Below are 23,272 nucleotides of genomic sequence, written 5' to 3'. Positions count from 1 at the left end.
ACCATCATTCACAAGTCAAAGATGTATTTTTGGGAAATGACGGTAATGATATAGGCAATGATAATTCTGGCCAAGTACCGTAAAGTAGGAAGTACCGGTTTCTTGTGGATATACGCTCTGGAGATTGCTCTGCCCACTTGGTATACCACTACAAATGCACTTAGGCGGGAAGCAGGACGCACCCGGACCAGAACCTGGAGGTTCAGAACGATCGAGGCTAGTGTACTCATGGGCATGGTTGTAGAGGTGGTTTACAAGGGGAACCTTAAATTTTTAGTGGTAAGTGCATCAGGAGCTTGTGATACGGTCGTTCAGTATTATTGAAGTATCGTGAGAGCGAAGTGGTGCCATGCAAGGCTGAATGCGCCACTGATCCATCAGCTGGTACAAGATTAGATAGCATCCAGGGAAGCTTTGTTGGGGTACTGAACTTCCTCTGATTATTGGATTTTCTAGTTTTTGTTGGTCTCTTTTGTATACGACTTACTTTCATGTTAAGCGCATGAATCAAGCCTCAAGCTGGATCACCATACGCATTGACCCAACGCTCGTAAACTCGAATATCACCCAACGCCTCACTCTTCACGGCCTAATCTGATCTATTTTATTTCTTTATCTCCATGATCGGGCTTTGCCTCCTTCTGTCAGACCACATATATATATTATCCACATCTCCATGAAATATCTACTGGTGGTGTCGTGCGTATAGGATACAGAAGAGAAGGGAAAAAAAGAGCTCTTGAAAAAAAGAAAAAACCTTAAACTACACCTGAATAGTCTCTGTCATATCGATAACAGTGCCCAGGTGATCTACACATCCATATTATAAGATCCCTATGTTTAGGCTTATCGCCACTAATACCCAGGCGAATTTAAGGCCTGCCCTTCTTAGGAAGGTCAGAGGCAACACTTCTGGTCTCAAATTTGCCCCTACTGTTACAACCGAACCTAGCTCTGAGTTCAAGAACCACTATGCCATTCAAATATCCCGAAGCAACAGCACCAAGAACAGCGTGGCTCTGGAAAGTTCGTTGAAGATTGAAAATAACCTTAAGTTTGATCAAGCTTTAAAGGACTCTGCGCCAACAACTACGCCAGTGGAAAACGAAGTGAATGCTGGTCCCGATGAGAAGACTCAAGATTTGCTTCAACAGTTCGCTAATGCTCTAGAGAACACTAGCGATTGCAGACGTGTGTCCCAGCAGTGCTCGAAGGCTTTACAGACTTTGCAAAGACTCTATACCAATGATGCTGTGAAAGCTCACCTTAGCACCGACCTCTTGTCCAGCTACGCCCACTTCCTTAATCACTATACCAGGGCAACTAGAGTTCACCGTCTTTCCTCGAAGCTGGACCGTGATACCGATCATTACGAGAATAAGTCTTTGAACAATGACATTATGTTGAAAGCCGCCGTCATGGATATTCTCGATGGTATCTTGACGGGCAAAATCAAGTCTCCTTTGAACTTGTACGGTCTTAGAGACTACTTCAAGGCATTGCATCAGTGTGAAAACTACAATGAACTTGTAGAGCTCTGGGAATACGGTGTGAATGAACAAGATGATGCCAGCTCTCTATATTTGGATCAAAATGTCTTGGCTATTGTCTTGCCTGTTGCTTACAACATCAAGAGATTCTCGTATGAAGACATTTCAAAGATCTATGATTACAACACAAAGGGCAAAAACATCTCGCCCTCTCTACTCACCTCCATGGGTAAGATTGCAATCCTTGCAGGAGATAATCCACGTGGTTTGGATATGATGGAACAGCTCATGAAATTATACGAAACTGAGGCTGTGCCAAAGTATGTTTCATTCTTATCATTGAGAGACTTGCATTTGAACTTCATCGGACATTGTCTGGACACCAAGATTGCAAAGCACTTCTTTGACAAGGCTGTCGAGTTTGCATTGCCTTACAAAGTGGTACTCAAGGCTCCTCATGCTGCTAGTATGTTGAAGAACTTCCACGAAGCCAAAGAGCCTTTCAAGAGCATCACTCACTATTGGTTGACCACTGTGGAACATTACAATCAGGACATTAGCACGCTTTTCCTTCGTTCAAGATACACCATTTTAAACAACCAGCTTGCTGAGATTTTCTTCAACACATATCCAAATTATAGTGAGGAGGGACTCGCAGAGCTTGAACACCTTATTTCGGAATATTCAAAGATCAGACCAGTTGATGAAACCCTTATAAACGCTTTCGTTACTCGCTTCACGTGGAAGAACAAGGAGGCTTTCCAGAAATTAATGGACACATACTTCACTTACAAGGTTGAGCGCAGTCCTGTTGCCAACAGAGTTTGTTTGAAGAAGATGGGAGAGATTGAAGCTTTCAGTAACGAGGAAATCTTGGAGCAGTGGAACAAATCGTTGAAGTTCTTGGACAAGGAGCGTTACAAGTACATTCCAATTGCCGACTGGGCTTCCTTGCGTGACTCTACCATCACTAGTCCTTACGCTGACGCACGTACCTCGTTCTACTTGAAGGTATTAGACACATACAAGAACTATCATCAAGATGACAGAGCTTGTGTGCGTTTTGCCAGATGGTGGGTACCAAGACCACAAGTCAATGTTGTCGCTGAGTTGTCTTTGAATGACCAGTTTACTCCTGACAGCGACATAGACATTAAGGTACCTAAGTTCAGATTCTTAAAGGAAAACGTGGATTATAAACTGATTTCCAAGCCTATCTTCTTATCCGCAAAAGGAAGAGACTACTCGGGTAAGAAGAGGCAATAATAAAATTATGTAAATAGATAAATGTTCTGACGACTTCCCCCCTCTGTACCGGCTTAGTAGTGATTTGACTCGATCCGCACTCCAGTTTCCACTTAACTCACCACAAGCCACCAATGGGTTCGTGTTTCTCCAAGCACTCAGAAGATGATCTCAAGGCATCTGCTAGACCTTCTCGGCCTATGAACCAGCGGGGTGCCGCTAACAAGGTTTCTAACAAAAGCCACACTTCCCTGTCTAAGGCAGGCCAAAGACTAGGTGGTCCAGTGAATGGAGAACAAGAAGCACAATCAGAACTGGGCCAAAGCGGGAGAGAGGCAGCAGCTAGAGCAGCAGAGCTTCGGTACAACCAGAAGCAGGATAATCTTGCTTCTAGCAAGACCAAATTGAAGGCTATGGAGAAGATATCGAAGAAGGATAAGGGATTGGCATAAGAAGAGCATTTTTTAGAGCAATGAAGCGTGCCATTTGAATCCATTTACATTCATTTCATCCCTTCTAAATGCCACGAACATTTCACAAATGGCTGCTTCAAGACTACCCTGGCTGGTGTGTTCTCCGGCTGGCTGTGTCTGTTTCATGTAACGTTTACAAGAGTGACACTCACCACAAAAGTGCAATTGAACAAATAAATACTTTTAGAAAGACTTTAATAATTGCTTCATATTTCATATTTTACAGATTCATAATGTTTTTTGGCTTGTAGACTAGTCTATCTCTTGTAGGCGTAGGGTGTGTACTGCATATCCTAGCCAACTTTCATGTCTCGAACTAAATACAACATTATCAAGTTGGTACATCAACAAACATCATGGACTCGGCAGCCAAAATCCCCCTCTCCCATACATTATGGTCTCCTCATGATACAGTGAAAGATGCCGCTGACCTTTTGGGTGTCACTCTCCCCGATGATGCAGCAAAGAACTTGGCAATGGATGTCGAATACAGAATACATGAGATCCTAGAAACAGCCATCAAGTTCATGCGTCACTCCAAACGGAAGCTTCTTGTTACTGGCGATATAAACAACGCTCTTAAGGTGCTCAATATTGAACCTTTGTTTGGCTACGACCAATCTCAACCATTGGTGTTCAAGGAAGCTTTATCTGGAGCTGGTGGTCAAACGTTGTACTATATCGATGACAACGAGATTGAATTTGAAAAATTGATTAATCAGGAGCTTCCAAAAGTCCCTCGTCAAACTACTTTCACCGCTCATTGGTTGGGTATTGAAGGTGTGCAGCCAATGATTCCTCAGAACCCATTGGCTTCAGAGATCAAGAACTTACCTTCAGTGGTGAGAGGTGCTACCTCTTCTGTATACGGTAACGACTTGCTACTGTCGTCCGCTCCAGGCTCTAGCTCTACGGAAGAATCTAAGGATGGAAACGGTAGACAGAAATCGAAGAAGGGCGATAAGGATGTTGAGGTTAAACCATTGGTTAAGCACGTACTCCTGAAAGAACTCAAGCTTTACTTTGACAAGATTGTCGAAGTCCTCATATCTACAGACCCAGAGAAGGAAACTTTTAAAGATGCCGCATTGAACTCTTTGAGAACAGATCCTGGTTTGCATCAACTTGTACCATACTTCATCCAATTCGTGGCAGAACAAGTCACTAATCAGTTGAGGAACATTGAGCTTTTAATCACATTACTTGAGGTTATCTCAGCTCTCTGTGACAACAAAACCATCTTCTTGGATCCATACGTTCACGCTTTGATGCCATGTATTCTTACGCTCTTGCTTGCAAAAAGAATTGGCCCAGTCGTTCCTGAAAATGCAGATGACGATGCAGTCATTGATATTATTAAGGGCCAGTTTGCCGTTAGAGAGTTTGCTTCTCTCCTTCTACAGCATATCATTGATTCATTTGGATCGTCCTATACTACGCTCAAACCAAGAGTGACAAGAACTCTTCTTCGGGCATTGCTTGATTCTTCCAAGCCTTTGGGTACACACTATGGTGCTCTTTTGGGTATAGAAAAGTTGGGCTCTGAGGTTATCAAGCTTGTCTTGGTTGGCAACGTGAAGATGTGGTCCAAGCAAGTTGTTGAAGATAGCTCCAAACGCAGTGTTGAAACCAACATTCTAAAACAAAAGGTTCTTGATGTTCTTGAAAAATTAAAGATTGAAGATAAGTTCACCGAAAATGACTCGGATAAGATGGACGTCGACCAAGAAGTCAGCACGGAAATAAAAGAGAAGTTAAAGGATAGAATTGGCGAGCCGTTGGCTGATGATCTTCTCCAAAAACCAGATGCAAAGGCCATTTGTCGTGGAATCTTTATTGGTGAAGCAAATGTATAAATAGAGACTAATGTATTAATTGATTATGGATTACCTTCTTTTTGGCCTAACGTAGGTTTTCAAGGTACGGTTTGAAGTCGATGCAAGTAGTTTTTCAAAATCAGAATCAGAATCAGAATCCGTATTGTTGCCATCATTGGCAGCATCATCAGCAGAGTCTACATCCGTAGCGTCGCCAGTGCGAGAGAATTCAGCAGATGAGGTCTTCAAAAGACGGCTTGATCTCTCAACATTTATGTCTGCTGGTTTTGTGATTGGCATAGAGACTTCCGAAGATGACGCTGCTTTTCGGGGCAATACAGCCCTCTTAGGAGCTTTCTTACGCGTCTTTGTTGGACGGCAAGGAGACCCTTGAAGGCTAGACTGGGTGAATGGATTTTTGAAAGCTGAAATCTGTTCTGAATTCTCAGTCACAACCAGTTTATTAGCTTCTGGTTGAATTGGGGAAGATGCTATGATTGAGGATGGACCTTGTCCATTAGGATTAGGATTATGCAGAAAAATGTTAGGTGACTTCTCGGAAGAGTTGTTGACAGGCGAACTCAATATCTTGATATCTGCATTAAAAGGAGCTGCCAAAAGCGACAACTTCTGTTGAACAACGGAGCCCTTCTTTGTTGAGTCAGGAATTATGAAGTCGTGCAGTTTCGATGCTGGATCATGTGGAGTTTCTAGGATGACGTCGGCTACCCTGTTTGCAGTGGGTGTTGCTTGAATGAGTGCAATATCTTTAGGCTCATTGAACGACTTTGAGCTGTCCTTCAGCAACTTCATCTTTCTTGCATCACCAAAAATGAAGGAAGTTGGCTTGGCTTCAATTTGCTCCTCTGACTTGGTGAGAGACATGTCGACTTGTCTACGTTTCAAGTTTTTCGAGCCCAAGTTCGACTTCGACCTCTTGAGCAGGAATGCTGGTTCATCTCCACCTTCACTGATTGAGGTCTTTGCTCTTCGAAGAAATGGCTTTTGCTCCTTGGAAAGGAGTGTCTTGTTGAATCTCGAGGGTTTTGCATTGTTTGGCAGTGTAGACTCTTCCACCATAGAGCTCGTCAGATGCAACATAGGACTGCTAGCTTCAGTATCAGCTTCTGATTTCTTTCTGGTTGATTTCAATCTTGGGACCTTGAAATTAGGACGCAGTTCCTTGACCTTTTCGATGACGAACTTCACAATGCCTGGATAGCTGCTGTTGAAAAATGGCACGAAAACGTAGGCGAGAAATCCATACATGCTCTCATCCTTCTTATTCTTGAGCTTCCCTGTGATCACATCCCAAATACTCATTTGATCAACCAAAGCGACAAGTGAAGTGTAGAGAGTGAATTGAGTAACAGGAAGGCGTTTATCGGTATCAAGTGATTTGGTCTCTTGTATACCTACACCCAAGAAAGTGGGTATGATCTTCTTCGTTTTCGATTTCTTCCGGACAAGCGACCTTTTGTTCAGTTTTTTATTCAACTTTTCTTGTTGTTTGCTGTTTGTCTTAAGGAAGCTGTCTTCGTCGACCTTCCATGCTAAAAGAAGTTGCATAATCACCAAAATCTGAAGCTGTGCCTCTCTTCGTTTAAGATCAAAAACTACCTTATCTCTCGTTTCATCCGCAACAATTGCAGAATAATATTTCTGAAGAAGGAATTCTTGGTTTTCAGATTCATACTGGTTTATCTTCAATGGCTCAGCTCCAGGTTTTCCAATTAAAGTATCCACGCCATACCTCAATCTATGCCTTTCATTGAGTTCTTCAGGATTGAGGTAAACTGAAAGCAAACTCTCCTCCAACGACTTCTTGTCCTCGCAACACATGTTCTGTAGTCGCGTAAGCGTCGTTTTGGGGAAGTATGTTAACGGAGTGGATAATGAATATAGAATGCTATAGTACCTGGACTGCAAGAATTGGATGGGATTTGTCTCGCTTTGTGGTGATATCTCCATAACGACGGCATTGCGATTACTGGTGGGTGATATGTAAGCTGCTGGAGGTTTCATGGAGAAGCTATCTAGAGCTTTGCTGGAATCTTGTGGACTGTTTGGTTGGGTCGTCCAGCCTTCAATACAGCTGGTTTCGGATAGAGATGCAAATTCTTCAACTGAAGTGGAATTGACTAACTTCGTGGAGTCAGCTCGGGCAAAGACGAATAGCTCGAATGTATGAGGGAAAGGTAAACATTTGAATAGGATTCCGGTTCGGTAGGTTTTGAGTTGATCTATTACTTGTACAAAATATGCATTGGATGATTCGGGAGCTATAGTACTCAAACGTTTACTGAAGAACACTCTCCGATGTAGAAAGTCATCTTGAAGCAACGTATGGATGCTAGGGTTAACCACCAGTCGTAGTATGGAGATTGTGAAAGGAGGATCCCCCGATGGCAGCTTCAAGGTGATTTCATGATGCTGAAGGTTAGTTGGGTTTTCTTGAAGTTCAGCATCATCCATGAGCGTCTAATGAAGGAAATATGAATCTGTGGAGTTCGTGATAATGCTTTCATCAATACGCTTCTGGTTGCAACGCGTGAAATTGTGCAGTACTGTATATACGCGCAACAAGGCTGCAGGCGCGATGAATATAATGGCTGCGAAAAGTCTCAAATGTCTAACCACTCATCCTCAATGATATCAGTGATCGTCGGACGCTCATCGATGTCTCTCACTAAGATTTTCCTTATCAAGGCTAAGGACCTGTCGCTCACAACATATGGCACTCTCAAGTCTCCTTCCATTATCTCGTCCACATTGTAAAATGGGTTCTCCTTGTATATCATGGTGTAGAGCAAAATGCCTAGCGCCCATATGTCCTGAGGCTTACCTTCGTACTTTTCACCTCTCAATACCTCAGGAGAGGCATAATCAATGGTACCGACAAAGACATCAAAAGGTCCCAGCTTCACGTATCCAGCACTTCCAAAATCGATCAATTTGATAATCCCACGCTCATCGACAATGACGTTTTCGTCTTTGATATCTCTATGAACTATGCCCTTTTTATGCAAATGGTAGATGGCATTGACGATTTGCGTGAAGATATATTGGCATTCGATTTCAGTCATGTCTTTCTTCACCTCAATGTAGTCAAACAAGTCGATGGCAGGGGGATCTCCAAAGATTGGCGTCTCCAAGTAGTAGTAATTGGGATCCTCGTAGTAATCTATGATCCGCATAATGTTAGGGTGCGGTTCATGATTAAGGGTAGCCATAACTTGGATTTCAGAAGGGATAGTACCTAATTGGCGATCTCTCACCCACGTATCAACCAAGATCCTTTGCTTGTCAATGCATTTGATGATTATTCTGTAGTAAGGATCTTGCTTGTGCTCAGCAAGGACAACTTTGCCATAGGCACCTTCCCCAAGCTTCTTGAGTACTTTGAACTCTTCAAACTTCTTCGTCCGTCTCTTAGCCCCAACAGATGTGGGCCACTCTTTGGAACGCTTCATCTTTTGCTTCAATTCTTCATTTTCAAGCTGGAGTAGTTCCTCTTCGGTAAACCGGGTATAATGTGGATCGTAGGAGGTATTAGAATAACTTGTAGGTTCAGATTCAGATCCTTTGCTATTCAGTTGAGAATCACTAGTTTCCGATCCTTGACTTCCGCCAGCTGATACTGATCTATTGGAGGAAGAGGGCTTAGATCCATCGGGCACCTTTAATGAGTTTGTATCAGAATCACGACTCAAGTACGTGACAGGAATAGAGAATGTGTTGGCTTTCTTCGGTCTCCTTGTACTGCTAGCACGGCTGATATGCGGGCTAGTATGACCAAGCTCCATAAGATCATCTTCATTCTCTGGAAACAAACGAAGCTGAGAGGGCAAATCGTTCCCCAGAACATCTGAATTACTTCTCTGTCTTGGACTTGTGCTCAAAGACCTCGAGGAAGCACTTCTGGTTAGTTTGTCGAGTTCATTCGCAATATTCTTGGAATGTCTAGAGTAGGTCACCCAAAGAACGAAGATGTCGCTCAGTATGACTCGAAGCTGAACGTCAATGCAAAGCTTCTTACCATCCCTGTGGAGACCAGAAATTCCCTTGGACTTGAAGAACAACTCCTCCATGGGCGTCTCTTGCGCTTGTCTGTGTTTAAGAACAGCATCATACTTTCTGAAAAAATGTTCGGGCAAAACCAAGCCGGGAACAACGTTGATTGTTTCACTCTGGTCACCCATACCCGTGCTGAAAATCTCTGTGAAGTCGGGTATGATTTCGTTGATGCTGTGATGAAGTATTTCCTCTGAAGACTTTCCGAAAAGGTTATTAGCGATGGCATTATTGCTCGAAAGGATCTCAAAGTCAGAAAAGTTGACAACAAACATACCAGCAATATAAGGCATGGAATGGAATTTGAGCTTGATCTCGTACTTGTCATCATTGATCTCGAGTGGATAAGATGTCACAGCGCATGGTATATTATCCTCACGTACCTGAAGGGTGAAGTACCGTAACTTGTTAATCTTGTCACTGTCGCGGCAATCACAGGCATCAGTATCCTTCTTGTGGCTTGAAGCCAGCGCTGCAAGCTCGTGGTCAAGTGAATTCGAAAACTGCTCAAGCGTCTTCAGCAGATCCTTCCAGTGAGGATTAAGAAGTTTTCCAGCAATTTCTTGTACTGATGTAATACCATACTGTGCTGAAGGGTAGTTATCGATATCACACAGCACGACGATATCAAAAGCGTCACAAGGAATCTGTTCAAACATGCAAATAATCAAATTACCTCTTTTCTTCGCCCACATGGATGTCCAAGCGAAGGCGTGGTCGGCCTGTCTTGAAATGGCAATGATCTCTCCTGCAAATATGATACACAGATCATTAGCTTTGTTCTTGTCTAATGAAGCAGACATGGACTTGGTCAATCTTTCTGTGACAAAATGTCTGAATTGAGGAGCGATAAGATCCATCAATGTAAGATTCTTAATCATATTCTTCAGCACACCAAACATCAAACAGGCCAAGTCATTTGCAGCTTTCAAGTTCCATGGAGTGATGTCTTCGACGGTAAAGACGGATTGGGGTGACGAGTGCTTACCCAGCGAGAGCACATGGAACGGACGATTTCCTGGAGTTGGGTTTTGCGGCAGATTAAGGGAATTAAGTAAATTAAGCGATGCAGTAGAAGTGCTAACCATGGGGGTATTAATCGAAGCCGCAGAAGGTGGAGCGGTTGAGTCTAGAAGCGAGGAAGTCAGTGATGCGGACTCAACAAATGGAGTAGCCAAAGCTAAAAGAAGCTTGGTCTTTAAAATATTTTGCTTTGCCTGGTGTTCATGTTCACCAGATGATAATGACAAATCGTGTAGGGTAGATGCTATTTCTGTGCTATTGTCGAGTTCCGAAGTATCATTCTCAAGGAGTTGGATGATATCTTTCAAATCATCACTCAACATAGTATCGCTAGGAGATGAGATCTCCCGAAGTAGTTTAGCCTCTTCAGTTTTCCACGAAGAAAGACCAGAATCGGGTGTCTTAAACTCGTTTCGAATCAGGCTCAGCGAAGGGAAGCGAGAAGCCGGCAAACTATCTGCTCTGACCATCTGAGGTCTAAAGAGTACAGATAAAGCAGCGGAGGATGCATTTGAACGGATTTTGTAGCGATCAGGATTAAGGTTTATACTATCACCACTAGTATTGCGAGAAGCATCATGATACATCACCAGGCGAGCGGAAACACGGCGAGGCCCGTTCTCTGATATTGGCTGTGGCTGCGGAAGGTTCCAGGAAGGAGCTATGTCAGCAGGGGTGCTTTCATCATCACTGTTATTTGGCGACTCGTACTTCATAGACTTGAACCAGTCGGGCCTCTCATTCAAGATCTCCAACGATCTCTTCAACACATTGAGTCGTAATGCCAACGAGTTAGGGGACAAGTGGGCATAAGAGTATGAATGCGAGTTTTCAATGGGAAACTGTAAGACACTGTTGATGTTGGAGAAGTCTGTCTGGTTGGATGCTGTTCTGGATAGCAGCAGGACATTGAGCCGGGCAGATGACGTATTGATGGGATGCGGTTTATTGCCGGTGCTTTTTGGAGTATCATAGTCTTCATCAAAGTGGAACAGCGGCTGCCGTCTGCTAGCTTGAGGCTGCATCATATCTGACAAATATAGCTAGGGAAGACCTCTTGATGAGATCTATGAAGACAGGGCAGGTGGGAAGAAAAGGGCAGATAAGTGTGGGAATAATAAATAAATGAACAGAAGGAGAGTTTCTTCTCTATGCGCTGTAGGTGTATAAGACCGTGAGGAAGTGTCTATTTGATGAAGGGATGGTGTATTGGTGCACCTCTATTATGTAGTTCGACGAGCGTGTGAAATGAATGTGTATCTTTCTCCCCACCACTGTTAGAAATATAAGATCTTAAGTAGGCATCCCCCTGCAGGAAGGCCCACATTGATGAAGGAGCCAAGAACGGCATTATCGCCAGAATAAGTATGGATGGAGACTAGAGAAGGGTGCATCATGCATGATAAAGAGGGATTTTAGTTTTTTACATTATCAGTGTGTTCTATAGTTCTGATGTTTGAGTGTTTATTTGAGTGATGCTCAACCGCTCAAAGAAATGGCACGGCTCTGCGGAGGAGTGTACGACTGACGCACTAGTGTATGGCTTTATCTAGAGCGCATGTCACACACGGTTTCTGGTACTGTCTTTTCCGAAAGAGATTTGATGTAGTTAGTCACATGAGAAGTTCATGGAAGAAAATGGCTGTGCCTTTGGATTGTCTTGGTTCAAAACGTAGTAAGGTTTCGTAGTTGTCTCCCAAAATCAACTCACAGCCTCCTTCAGACGCACCTTAGAGTCGAAATTCTTGGACTTGCTCGTCCAAGTCGCTCAACTCCGAATTCATGATTTGAGAAAAAGACCCAGCATTGGGTGTGTCTCCAAGGCCATAAAGTATCGCTGGTATTTGGCGAGATCCACCAATTACGGGCGTATTGGCGTAACTCAGGAGCGGTGTATCAGAGGCCAGCTTCTGATACGTAGGAGGGCTCAAGGCTCTCACATCCTCATACATTGGCGGAACTTCGTCATCCCATGCAATGCCAAGTCCTGATCTTTCGGTAACGTTCATCTTAAATTGCATCCGTAAAACTCTAGCAGCGCCAGTGGGTACACCAACCTGGGTTTCCTTGATGTTGGTACTAGAATTGATCGATGTTGAGGAGTCTATTGGCATAAGACTGTCGCCTTGGGCTTTTTGTCTTGAAACATGAATTAACTCTTCTGCCACAACGACTTCCACGACAAGCACATGGTTCACGAACACTCCTAATGCAGGGTCGTCTATATCGCATGAGATGTTCGCTCCATTCCTTAGCCCTTCCTGGGTCTCGTCCTGTTTGGGATCCGTGGAAGAGGCTTGCATAACATGTCTCTGTAAGCCTGTAGAACAATCCATAGCTGAAATTTCTGCCACCAACTCAATACGGCCTTCACCCAGGAAATCTGATTTCCAGCCTGACTTGATCTCACCATGCGAGACGACTCGAAGCTCTTCGAGATAGAGATCTTCATGTGGTTGAGATTGTTCTGTGCGTGATCTGTTACTTGTCAGCGGGCGAAGATCATCAACCGTAGTTCTGTTGGTATTAGTGAAGGGGTGGCTCGGTAAGGGGAATATACGATCGGAATTCGCAAAATGGTCACGACGACTGGAGCCACTGCTTGGTGTCAGATTACCGTTAGCCGTTTGGTTGCTTGCTGGCAGAGGGCTAGCTCTCTCTGCCTCGGTTGATGCTCTAAGATGTGAGAAGTCCAGGTCAAAATTGAGTGCCTCGTCAATAGGTCTATTTGGAACGCCTTCGTCGAGTACGGGCTGTTCATCAACATCTTGGTTACCAGGAGTTGCGGCTTCTGCAATAGCAGCAGCATCGGCGGCAGTCAAGACTTGGCTGGTAGGTGCATCAAGACGCATAGATGTTTGGACTGTCAGATGGTGAAGACCGGATGACTTGTTTTCGTGTGCACCGTTTTTCATTCTGTTTAGTTGAGCACGCTTCTGCAGCTCTTTTGTAAGGTGGAGTTTCAATTTGTGCTTGTCACACACTGAAGCTCGTACTTTAGTGCATTCTTCTAACTTCCAGGTTAACTTCCTCATTCTCCACCGACGATCTTGCTTAGAGCTAACGACATTGTTCAATCGTAGCTCAATTGGAAATGTTGACTTGGGATAGATAACATTAGGCAAGACAGCACTGGCAGTGACGTCTGTAGGAGGAAACACTCTAAGCGAATTCCGGTCATGGCCCCTAAGGATCGATCTCAGCACACAGAGAGGAAGTGTGGCAACAACTTCTTTTGATCCAGCAACAGCCACTGCTATAATGTCGTACTTGATAAACGATTGGGACAGGGAAGTGCCTAGTTTTGTAGATGCAGCAAGCAGACCAGGGAGAAGATGTGAAAAGGGATAGGCATGGGTCCCTACACAAAACGTAGCAGGTTCAATCAACACATCCCACTGAGCCAAGGTGTTTCTTTTCGTAGCACATGACTTACAAGACGAAACTGAGCCCGATGGGATCTGGAATGGTTTGGTGTACCGAATTGTCTGAACAAGCAGAAGAGTCACTGACGTGAGCTCAACGTCAGAGTCTGGACCTATGCTTCCCATGGAAGATACAGGCGTCAAGTCAGGCGTTCTTCGTGGACTGTCGTCATGCTTAGATTTTATGTTGGAAAGAACATCAAGGTTCAACACTCCCGAGATGATGGATCCTGTAGACTCGTGTGGCTGGCCATACAAGATAACCGGAGGAGACTCCAACGCTATGGAAAGCTTGACACGAGGTTTTTTAAGGTTAGAAGCCAGCACTCTAGGCGAAAGCTGTGGCCTAGCCTTCTCTGAATTGTGATTGAGCACCCTAGATAGGAGAGTCATTGTCAGCAATAACCGAGAAGCAGCAGATAAAAACGGGAGGAACCAGTAAGCACTGAATGCAAAGGAGTCAAAGTAAGGTCGATTTGTCGACTCTTGAATATATATGCGTGGCGATTAAAGACTTTGTCGGTGTTTCCAGTTATATAGTTAGTATTGAGGATTATGACCTGAGGACTGTCTAGGGTCGGTCGGCCGCCTGCCCCACCCGCGAAGACCCCAGCGATTCCAGTATAGAGTATAGATACGAGATGGGAGGGGCGGTAAGTACGGCAATTTTCCCGAAATGAATGGTTTTTTGGTGGTTTAGTATTTCCAGTTTATTAAGCTTTCCAATGGTCACTTTCTTTTTCCTTTTTTTCCTTCGTTTGTTTCGATTGCTGGGCATTTCATTGACCGTTGTGGATGTCTCAGTTTAGCATTCGCGAAGAGCGTGCTTCAGCCACAGCTAGCGCTAAGCAATGCTGAGTTAGCACATTCCATGGAATAGCTTATTTTAATGAAAGTATGTGAATTGGCTTTGGATTTGGGTTTTTGAAGGCACTTTATATTACAACGCGTAAAAAGATTGGCACAACGGTTTGTTGATGGTGGTGGGGATTTGCAGGCACCGGTTCACCGTGAAGAAGGCAGTGTGGAGGGTTGAAAGGGGAACTTTCCTTTGAGGTATCTCTTTCTTTGGTTTTCTTTGTACCTGAAATTGCGTTAAACCTATACTTTTTTTTGGCCTCTTTACATCTTTCTTGCAAACTGACGTTGCCTGAAAATTGCAGCCGTTCTACTGTCCTGCAGTATTCAACCGCTATCATAGTGAGAACTACAAACTCTTCATAGCTACCATGACAAAACAACACTTGGTGCTAGATAACGGGTCTTACGATATAAAAGCGGGTTTCAGCACTCAAGATAAACCCCTTGTGGTACACAATGCTTTGGCAAAGGCCCGTGATGGTGTGATCTACGTCGGCAACGACTACCTTTCCCATACAAACCTATATTCTGGCATCAACTTCAGACGACCCCACGATCTGGGCCACTTGACGTCGTGGGAAGTCGAAAAGACTCTTTGGGATTATACGTTTGACCAGTTATCTCCTGAAAAAGAATTGGATCTTCTGAACATACATCTAATGCTCACAGAAACACCATTCCAACTCCCGCAACTATCCATGAACACAGACCTTATAGTCTTTGAAGAATACGGCTTTGGCGACTACTACCGATGCATCCCTCCATCGCTTGTCCCTTGGGAAAGCACATCTGAGCCAGCAGACTTCACGTTGGTCGTAGACTGCGGGTTCAGCTCGACATGGGTCGTCCCAGTGCTATACCAAACCCCATACTGGAAAGGAATGCGTAAGCTTCCCATCGGTGGACGTCATCTCAATGGTTTGCTTCGAGAAACAACTTCTTTCAGACATTATGATATCCTGGATGAGCCTATTCTTCTAAATACCCTCAAAGAAAAGACGATGTTTGTCGCTGACAACTTCGAAACAGCCCTCAGGAAAAAGCTAGATTACAAGTGTGAATTTGTTCTCCCAGATTTCAAAACGACTTTTACTGGTTACGTTAAGTCGGACGATCAAAAGCTATCTCCGGATGCTCAAACATTGAAGTTGTATGACGAACGATTCACGATCCCAGAAGCATACTTCCATCCTGAGGTTATGTTGGATAATAATACCGTTTCAAGTTCACCAATGATCCAAAATGCTAACTTCAAGAGTCTTACTGACTTGGTTGTCGACTCTATTGGTTCGTGTCCAGAAGCTGCCAGGCCATTACTCCTGGCAAACATCAATATCGTGGGAGGAAGCAGTTACATACCAAACCTACCTGAACGTCTCATAGCAGAGTTGAAAAAAGAACTTCCTGTCAACTGGGAAGTGAAGAGCATTACCCAAAAGCAGAAACTAAACGAAGTGGCTTGGTACGGCGGTACGTCGCTTGTCAACGAAGATTTACTAAAAGAAATTTCCATCTCGAGGCAAGAGTACTTCGAGCACGGAGCTAACTGGTGTCAAAAACAATTCGGTTTCAAGAACTTCTAATAGAAATGTACTAATATTTGTATCTATAATGCAATTTAAAAATGATCTACTTCACTTGGATGAGGTTGTTGTAGGTCAAGTACCTACTGAAAAGAAGCCATCCATACCTAAACCATACCATCTGTGAAAAGTGGCCGTAAGCCATTGCGGCATATGACACGCTTAGCATGTTCAAGTCTGAGTAGAATCTAATCGTTGGAGGTCCTTCGCGTGGGATTTGGTTGAAGAAGCTCACGTTGACGTTCAACTTGAGAATATTACTCAAGAAGTGTTTTGAGATCAAGTCCACCAACAACTCCACGTTAGTGAGAAGGGTAAATGAATACTTCTCCCAGAAATTCAAACTCTTAAGAACGAAAAGCCTGTTCTCTGGTGATTTTCTCTTAAGGTAGTTCTCGTAGAAGCTCCGGACGCCATGATAAAGCGAAATGTGATTAGGATGATTCGACACGCCTTGCTCGTCAAAAGTAATGAGTACAGATCTAGGCTCTTTAACGATCTTGCTCAAACTAGTTCCAATGTCTGCCGCGTCCCACAGAACGTTCATGCCATCTGCGTACCCATCCAATACAATAACGTCTGACTCCTTAACTCCAAGTATCCTAGCAGATTGTCTGAGCTCTTCAGACCTTATCACACCCATTGAAGGGTCCACTGCGTCTCCCTTTGAAAAACACACCAAATGTACACGGTTATTGTGCTTCTTCTTGGAAATCTCCAACAAAGAGGGTGCAAAGAACATCACCTCGTCGTCAGGATGGCCAATAATATAGTAAACATCGCTATCAGCAATAGGCAAGGGACTTGGTGAGGTGATTGAGTTGTATGGATATGTCGACTGGAGGAACTTATTGGTCTGTATCTCCTTGTTGGTCAACTTAAGCGAAACCTGGGGAATGGCAGTGGAGAGAAGCACCCATAGTAGAAACGAGAACCCAACAAACTTGAAAACAAACTTGGGTAGATTTATCATGTGGTTGGATTTTCTTCAATGTGCCACTGGAAAGTAAGCTGGAGGGAGGGTGCTGCTTGATGACTGGGGATAAACTTGTTGGACCCGTAGTGCAGATTATACGTTATGCTGGCTTCTGGTTTTTTTGGCCCTACCGTGAATACTGGTCCACACAAGCGCATACTACACAGTTGGAAACGCCAATTCTACTCATTGAAAGTTGTTTCTTGTCTAATGTTCTGTTTATAATTCTGTCGTTTCTCGTCAGCGGTAGCTGTGTCTTTTTGAATATGTACTCGTGGAGCTTGGAAAAGTGTTGGGTGCAAAATAGTTACTGCTGCCGCACTTACTTCTTTCTCATGAAAGTGTACCCAGTGTTCCATGCATAATCCACGGTGGTCTTCTCTCTGTCCCAGCCGAGTTCCATTTCGAAATCTTGAAGGATGCTCTCCTCAAACTTTTCAATGCTACCTTCACCATGAGCTTCAGCGTAGTTGTGAACTGCGCCAAAGGTACTAACGTACTTGACAAAGGCAATAAGTGGAACCTGAACTTTCTTGATTTGGAGATCCTCTTCGTCAAAGTCATTGCCGATACCAAAGTTACGTTTCTTGATCTTGATATCCTCAAACAAGTCCTTTGGAATGCTTTGGTCAACTTCAACCAAAGTGTCTCTAAGAATGTTTCTGCCTGGCTGTTCCCAGTACTGGCCAAACCAATTGGGGTCTTCGTAAGCGTACTTCTTATAGATTTTGTTGGCAGTTTCAAAGATCTCCTCTTTACTCTTGGATTCATCGCTTGGGCCTTGGAAGCCAATGAACACTGGGTCAATGTAGTACCAGTAAGCCAACACTCCCTTTGGTTTCAAGTATTTGGCGGCCGACTTAAAGAAACTATCGAAATCCTTAAACCAGTGAATGCATTGAGCAGCCGTGATCAAGTCGTACAGTGCTTCTTCCACCTTCAAGTCCTCCACTGCACTGACTCCAAACTCGATCCTGGATGAGTCGGTGATCCCCATCTGCTTGAGGCGCTCTTCCTTCTTGTCATTGGCTGTTTTAATCATGGTAGGTGATAAGTCAGTACCATAAACATACTTGGAGATGTTAAGCAAAGGGTAGGTTGCAACGGCTGTACCACACCCCAAGTCGATAGTCTTATCAATGTCCTTACTGCCGACATACTTGGCAAGAATGTCATAAAACGACGAAGGGTAGTGTGGGCGAAACGAGTCGTAGTTAAGAGAGCGGAATCCTGCTTTTGCAAATGTTGTCATTTTTTGTTACTGATGTTTGGTCAATGGGGGAATTAATGCTTTACTTATATATGTAGCCGAAGACGATCGAGCGGCTGTCGCATGGTACGCTGGTGCCCCCACGCAGTTCGGTGATACACTCGCTTTCTCCGAGTTACCAGCCGAACGAGACAGCACCTCCTTCTTCGCCAATACGGTCACTCATTTGGTCATCATCTCGGTATTCATCGGCATTCTCATTGAGAAATGGCACTAAGCCAAGAGACCCGTCGGCTCCGAAATCGGTCGCCATGAGTTGGTTACTGTAGTTCATGGTGAATGGGTCAAAGTGTAGGAGCTCTTCCAAGGTTTCTTCGTTAGAAGAGCCATTAGAGTCACTATTGGAGTTGCCGACCTCAAAGGTGGTAAACTCTGTAGGTAAGTCAATTTCAGGCAGTTCGGGCGCTTCTGTCTTGATGAACTGAGGCACTTGTCTGGCTTTCGCAGTGAGGTTTGGTTGGTCGTGACCATTGAGGTAGGCAGCATCTCTTACAACGGCTTGCTTACTGATTGGTCTTTCCAGCATAACCCTTTTCCTGAGAGAATTGGAGTTTTTCAATGAGGGTGATATTCCAAGGATACTCATGATTGAAAGCTCTAGGAGTCGAGTTGAGTTTGGAGTAAGACCGCCAGGGATGTGCATTTCTGTCTCTTGATTGAACTCCGATAGCGTCTCCAAGAGAAGGCCCTTCAGGCTTTGGTGAAGAGGACCGCCCTTGATAAAATCGAGTGATCCTTTGGCCACAAGAAGAGCAAAACGAGCTCTTTCTCGGGGCAAGTTGATTGGTAGAGGCATCAAGTAGCACGATTGGGATGCCATGGTCTTCATCACCTCTAGAATCTGAATAGACGACTGTTGGATCATTGTCATGCTCGAAATGACGCTAGCAACGTCCCTTTGCTTCAGGGCAAGTCTTTCTTTAATTGACAAACCGACGTTATGATGGTACCCATACTTTGAAATAATCGGCAAGTATATCAACACCTTGGCATGATAATAAAGAAAGATCATCACTAGCTGATGTTTGCTGTAGATGCTCCAATTAGTGCCTTCCATTCCGCCATTAAGTTTATTATTAGACTGGTCTCTAAGTGAGAAGCCATTAACATCGATCTCGAACTTGAGCTCTGCTGGCAAGTCTCTTCTCCAGCACTCAAGAATCCTGTCCTTTTCCAATGCACGTTCAGTAACATTGATATCTCCTGATCTGGTAAAGATGGAATCCATGATATTTCCCAACACTTTGCAATATTGCATAAGACTCAAAGCCAGCTTTGATACCCTGCCGAAGATAGTCAACTTGGTATTGTTAACGATCAAAATGTTCTGGTTGTCTCTCTCGTCTTCGCTTTTTCCGCTAAATGGCATGGCACACTCAATTTCATAATCCTTCAAAAGACGAGGAATACCCAAGTTCAACGAGGAATAAGCATCAAGGCAATAGATGCACCAGAACAAAATACGTCGCTCACCTTGCATGAAATTTTGGAGATTCACATTGTTGATATCCTTTCCATTAAGACCAAGGACAGCGGCAGGACATCTATGCAATCTGAGCTGTTGTGCCATAGAAATAACACGGCCCCGAAGTTCGTAACAAGTTGTAACATCCCCAATGGCGAGACAGTATTGGAGGGCCAAAGCAAGGATTTGAAGAGATTGTAATGAGCAGTATTTTGTGATCAAACAGTTTGGCTTGATGAATTGGTGAATCAATTTGTCGTAGCGATTGAGTAATGCTGCTTTCTGACGAAGTTCCTGCTTGTCGTTCGAATTCATAAGCTCGACTTTTTGTGATAAAATTCCGAAAGATATTACAAGCACCATCAAAGCACCGACTTTTTCTGTCAGCTCATAAGAGTACTCATATGTTGGTTCACTGGAATTATGGTCGATCAATTCATCCAACTTCAAGAAATTCTTGAGGAACACACCTTTGTTAACCAATGGAGTAATGTTACCCCAGTCCTTGAAATATAACGTGAGAAGATGATCAAGTTCAGTCCTGGTAGGAAGATGTAAGAGCTTAAGGTACCTCATGGCCTCGTAATGACTCAAATTGGTTACATCTGTCCTGTCCATTATTAGAGACATTAACTCTTCTTCTTCAGTATAGTCAGGCTGGAAAACCGCTCGGGGATCAAGTGTTTCCTTAAGAGAAGCCAAAGCATTGGCGGTAATTATAGCTGGCTTCGAGCCGTAGCCGTATACTTGACATATCTTTGCCAAAAGTGTGGGAATAAATAAGGTCTCTTCGGTGCTTCTAGGGATAGAAGCAGCCAAAAGGTGAGTTAGAAGTTTCTGTTTGCTTTCATCCTCCAATTGTTGCTGTTCCGGGTTTGCCATCTTCTGCATTTGCTCAATGGCTGTAGCAGCCGCAAACGCGCCAGGAGCTGGGCTGACTTCCTTGTTTGGGAAAGCACTGAACGACTTATCGAATGGTCTGTGGCTATGGTTCATAAACAGAGGGTCCTCGAGACTTAGCAAGCTGTGAGTGTCGTCGTCGTCTCCACTAAGCACCGATTGAGGTACTGAAACGTTGCCTGACTCTCCATAGACAGATCCGGCTAACGAGACAGGTCTTTCGTGGAGAGCATTATTGCCTGAGCAACAAGCACAACCGTCTCCATGAGTATGTGTATGAAGCACAGAATGTGGGTTCAGGAAGTTTGGAATACTCGAAGTGTCGTTCTGGCGGGACGTATCCAGATCAGAATCCGATCTGCTATTGGGCAAATCAGGGAGGGAAGTGTTTGTCGCTAGTTGTTCGTCACGAAGATCAAGAAGGCCCTGGAGCTTGGTATTTTCAGCTTCAAGCTGACGAATCCTCTCCTCCAAAGTCTCCGTATAACCCTTAGGAAACGCTCTTCTGGAGAGTTTATCGGATACAACACACTTGATGCCAACCGCAGCACACGCCGAACAAGCCGGTCTCTTTCCATCACATTTTGATTTTTTGGCTCGACACCGATCACACGCCTGGGCGATTCTCGTCATCGACGATCCAGGGGCAGTGATGGTCTTCAGCGGATCAAGCTGGCTCTTCCCTTTGCTCTTGGTCTTTTTTGCATCCGAGCCCTTCTGGGGATCTAGAGCGTCCGGAGACATTCAGTCTTGTGTGGGGTAATTAAACGTGAAAAATATAAGTATAACAGGCAGCCAAATCAACCGACTAAAAAGGACTTCTTTAAAAAGAAAAAGATTATATTTTTTATCACGTCGACCCACTTAAATGTTCCAATCGCTTGAACTTTGGAGATATAGATGGTGGAGTGCGCACAAGACACTTCACATATAGTCTGGAGGTGAAGTTTCGCTGCACATGCGATAAATGAGTCAAGCGGTATAGTACAAGGAAAAAAAAAAAAGAGGCTGTTATCGCGCAAATGAGAGCACCTCGGTTGCAAATCTGACCATACGGCTGGGCCAGGAAGAAATGGGAGGTGGAATGGAGAAGAGGGTTTTTGGTGGCCAGGCAATTAACTCAACTTGTCAAATGGTCTTTTCGAGGGGAATTGATGAAAATGAAAATTCGTTTCCCACTTTTGTGTGTCTTTGTGTATCGTCTCCACGCTCTCGGACCAAGGGAAAACCTCTATACTTCCACTTTCACGCTTCGCAGATTAGGAGCCTAATACCGTGGAGTACCCGGTTTGGCGGATATGCGTAAGCGTTCGGTTGGAAAAATGAAGGAGAAAAGAAAACGGTCGACAAAGGGCTCCTACCGTGTTGGTCTTTTTGTATTTTTTTCTGATTTTGTGCAAATTCTAGGTCCCTGCCTCTTACGGTATTCGGACTTCGCTTACATTAACTTTTCACCTAATTTGTGCAGACTCTGATGCGCAGTAGTAGATAAGTCAGTTACACCTTCCAGGTTCCTTTGATCTGGGTCTATATTATGGCTTCGAAACGTGTTGTTAGTAAAGTGGCCGATGAGGCTGTCAAGAGAAGAAAGTCTTCGAGAATAGGAGCCAAGCTTCGTATGCTTCTGACTGTGGAGGTGAAGATCGAGGACGAGTCGCTCTGTGGGGCGCCAGAGCACCCTGTGAAAGAAGAGATCATAAAGCAGGAAGTCAAAGAAGAGCCTGTGGAAAATTTTCTGGAAATCAAACAAGAAGGGTTTGAAACTCATGCAGATGAAGTTTCGCCTATAAATGGGACGTGTTTCTCCACAGTAAGGCCGTCAGACTTGGCCCAGGGCCAACCTCCCAACTGGCAGGCCATCTATAACGAAGTTGTGGCCATGAGAGGCCGTATAATCACTCCAGTGGACTCTATGGGCTGTGAGAAAATGCCCGATACGCTTTCACCGCAGCTTCTGGAGAAACAGCCCCAGCTCTACCGGTTTCAGCTACTCATCTCGCTCATGCTCTCTTCACAGACCAAAGACGAGATCAACTACGAAGCGTCGCAGAATATGAAGAAGCACTTCATTTCCAAAGGCTTTTCCAATGGCGTTTGTATTGAAGCCATTCGTGCCTCGAGCGAGTCTGAACTCGACGAGCTTATCAAGCGTGTAGGCTTCCACCGCCGGAAAGCCATGTACATGAAGAAAGCGTGTGATATGCTTCACGAAAAGCATAACGGTGATATTCCCAAATGCATCGAGGACGTTGTTGAACTTCCCGGGGTAGGCCCCAAAATGGGCCATTTACTACTACAATTTGGCTGGGGCATCAACAGTGGCATTGGCGTAGATGTACACATCCATCGCCTCGCACAGAAATGGGGTTGGGTGCGAAAGTCAGATAAGCCAGAAGCCACAAGATTGGAGCTAGAGCTGTGGTTACCAAGAAGACTTTGGGCTCAAGTCAACCCTTTGCTTGTTGGATTTGGCCAAACGGTGTGCAATTCCCAGATCTCCAACTGTGATGTGTGCACTTTGGCATCCAAAGGTTTATGTAAGGGCGTGAACAGAAAGCTACTCAAGGGACCTATAAGTGAGGACAGATTGAACAAACTACGCAGGCAGCGTGCTGATTTGCTGCCTTTGGTTGAGGACCAAAAAGCTGGAATTGTTAATTTTTGATATCG

The 23,272-nt window shown here is 44.3% G+C and overlaps 10 protein-coding genes across 10 annotated transcripts; 5 read left to right on the top strand and 5 right to left on the bottom strand. All coding sequences in view use genetic code 12, as the record gives it.

Annotated features, from left to right (window-relative positions):
* Positions 1 to 836: 836 nt before the first annotated feature.
* Positions 837 to 2,756, top strand: CXQ85_002254 (uncharacterized protein; the record flags this gene model as incomplete). Its single annotated transcript, XM_025485938.1, has 1 exon — positions 837 to 2,756. The coding sequence occupies one exon, from the start codon at positions 837 to 839 to the stop codon at positions 2,754 to 2,756; it is 1,920 nt and encodes a 639-aa protein (XP_025341403.1).
* A 113-nt stretch (positions 2,757 to 2,869) lies between these two features.
* Positions 2,870 to 3,187, top strand: CXQ85_002253 (uncharacterized protein; the record flags this gene model as incomplete). The annotated part of the gene is made up of 1 exon (XM_025485937.1): positions 2,870 to 3,187. The coding sequence occupies one exon, from the start codon at positions 2,870 to 2,872 to the stop codon at positions 3,185 to 3,187; it is 318 nt and encodes a 105-aa protein (XP_025341402.1).
* A 377-nt stretch (positions 3,188 to 3,564) lies between these two features.
* On the top strand, positions 3,565 to 5,064 carry TAF60 (Taf60p; the record flags this gene model as incomplete). The annotated part of the gene is made up of 1 exon (XM_025485936.1): positions 3,565 to 5,064. The coding sequence occupies one exon, from the start codon at positions 3,565 to 3,567 to the stop codon at positions 5,062 to 5,064; it is 1,500 nt and encodes a 499-aa protein (XP_025341401.1).
* Positions 5,065 to 5,094: 30 nt separating this feature from the next.
* Positions 5,095 to 7,500, bottom strand: CXQ85_002251 (uncharacterized protein; the record flags this gene model as incomplete). Its single annotated transcript, XM_025485935.1, has 1 exon — positions 5,095 to 7,500. One exon carries the CDS (start codon positions 7,498 to 7,500, stop codon positions 5,095 to 5,097), a length of 2,406 nt encoding a protein of 801 aa, XP_025341400.1.
* Positions 7,501 to 7,649: 149 nt separating this feature from the next.
* FUN31 (serine/threonine protein kinase) lies at positions 7,650 to 13,940 on the bottom strand (the record flags this gene model as incomplete). The annotated part of the gene is made up of 2 exons (XM_025485934.1): positions 7,650 to 11,165; positions 11,874 to 13,940. The coding sequence occupies 2 exons, from the start codon at positions 13,938 to 13,940 to the stop codon at positions 7,650 to 7,652; spliced, it is 5,583 nt and encodes a 1,860-aa protein (XP_025341399.1).
* Positions 13,941 to 14,776: 836 nt separating this feature from the next.
* Positions 14,777 to 15,991, top strand: CXQ85_002249 (uncharacterized protein; the record flags this gene model as incomplete). The annotated part of the gene is made up of 1 exon (XM_025485933.1): positions 14,777 to 15,991. One exon carries the CDS (start codon positions 14,777 to 14,779, stop codon positions 15,989 to 15,991), a length of 1,215 nt encoding a protein of 404 aa, XP_025341398.1.
* A 46-nt stretch (positions 15,992 to 16,037) lies between these two features.
* CXQ85_002248 (N-acetylglucosaminylphosphatidylinositol deacetylase) lies at positions 16,038 to 16,964 on the bottom strand (the record flags this gene model as incomplete). The annotated part of the gene is made up of 1 exon (XM_025485932.1): positions 16,038 to 16,964. The coding sequence occupies one exon, from the start codon at positions 16,962 to 16,964 to the stop codon at positions 16,038 to 16,040; it is 927 nt and encodes a 308-aa protein (XP_025341397.1).
* Positions 16,965 to 17,289: 325 nt separating this feature from the next.
* CXQ85_002247 (uncharacterized protein) lies at positions 17,290 to 18,219 on the bottom strand (the record flags this gene model as incomplete). Its single annotated transcript, XM_025485931.1, has 1 exon — positions 17,290 to 18,219. The coding sequence occupies one exon, from the start codon at positions 18,217 to 18,219 to the stop codon at positions 17,290 to 17,292; it is 930 nt and encodes a 309-aa protein (XP_025341396.1).
* A 133-nt stretch (positions 18,220 to 18,352) lies between these two features.
* CAT8 (DNA-binding transcription factor) lies at positions 18,353 to 21,346 on the bottom strand (the record flags this gene model as incomplete). Its single annotated transcript, XM_025485930.1, has 1 exon — positions 18,353 to 21,346. One exon carries the CDS (start codon positions 21,344 to 21,346, stop codon positions 18,353 to 18,355), a length of 2,994 nt encoding a protein of 997 aa, XP_025341395.1.
* Positions 21,347 to 22,136: 790 nt separating this feature from the next.
* On the top strand, positions 22,137 to 23,267 carry NTG1 (bifunctional N-glycosylase/AP lyase; the record flags this gene model as incomplete). The annotated part of the gene is made up of 1 exon (XM_025485929.1): positions 22,137 to 23,267. The coding sequence occupies one exon, from the start codon at positions 22,137 to 22,139 to the stop codon at positions 23,265 to 23,267; it is 1,131 nt and encodes a 376-aa protein (XP_025341394.1).
* Between the last annotated feature and the right edge of the window lie 5 nt (positions 23,268 to 23,272).

The sequence above is a fragment of the Candidozyma haemuli genome (genome assembly GCF_002926055.2).
Source record: "Candidozyma haemuli strain B11899 chromosome Unknown C_2014730914, whole genome shotgun sequence".
In the NCBI taxonomy this organism is placed as follows: Eukaryota; Fungi; Ascomycota; class Pichiomycetes; order Serinales; family Metschnikowiaceae; genus Candidozyma; species Candidozyma haemuli.
This window is presented reverse-complemented; position numbering and strand designations above follow the sequence as displayed.